The sequence below is a fragment of the Pygoscelis adeliae genome, unplaced genomic scaffold, assembly GCF_000699105.1.
Source record: "Pygoscelis adeliae isolate BGI_AS28 unplaced genomic scaffold, ASM69910v1 Scaffold1251, whole genome shotgun sequence".
In the NCBI taxonomy this organism is placed as follows: Eukaryota; Metazoa; Chordata; class Aves; order Sphenisciformes; family Spheniscidae; genus Pygoscelis; species Pygoscelis adeliae.
In genome coordinates this window covers 1-298 of record NW_008824165.1, presented here as the reverse complement: position 1 = coordinate 298, position 298 = coordinate 1, and the positions used below count along the sequence as shown (strand labels likewise).

The 298-nt window shown below is 69.1% G+C and overlaps 1 protein-coding gene across 1 annotated transcript in view; it reads left to right on the top strand.

The window, feature by feature from the left end:
- Nucleotides 1-261, top strand: part of NES (nestin) — a gene marked incomplete at both ends in the record, with an annotated part of 6,847 nt that extends 6,586 nt beyond the window's left edge. Inside the window, one exon of the mRNA XM_009334370.1 lies at nucleotides 4-261. Coding sequence (XP_009332645.1) covers nucleotides 4-261 — 258 coding nt within the window. The remainder of the gene's footprint in view (nucleotides 1-3) is intronic.
- Between the last annotated feature and the right edge of the window lie 37 nt (nucleotides 262-298).

Here is a 298-nt window from a genome sequence, read left to right as displayed (position 1 = left end):
CAGCGGGATCCTGGTGGGACCAAGCTACCCCGGGACACCGGGGAAGACTCCTCGCCTGCCTCGTCCAGCGAGGAGGAGCCGACGGTGCAGGAGGCGCCAGCAGATGCGGCACCGGGGACGGAGGGTCTGATTCGGGCCGAGAACGGGCTGCACCGGGAGGCCAGCCTGGAGGACCTGGCCGAATTCACCGAGGTGCTGAACGGCATCGCCGGTGTGCCGCTGGCACAGGAGTTCCCCACGGAGACCGCAGACCCCACTGCAGTGATGCCACCGCAGCCCCTTGCTCCCAGAGATGCCA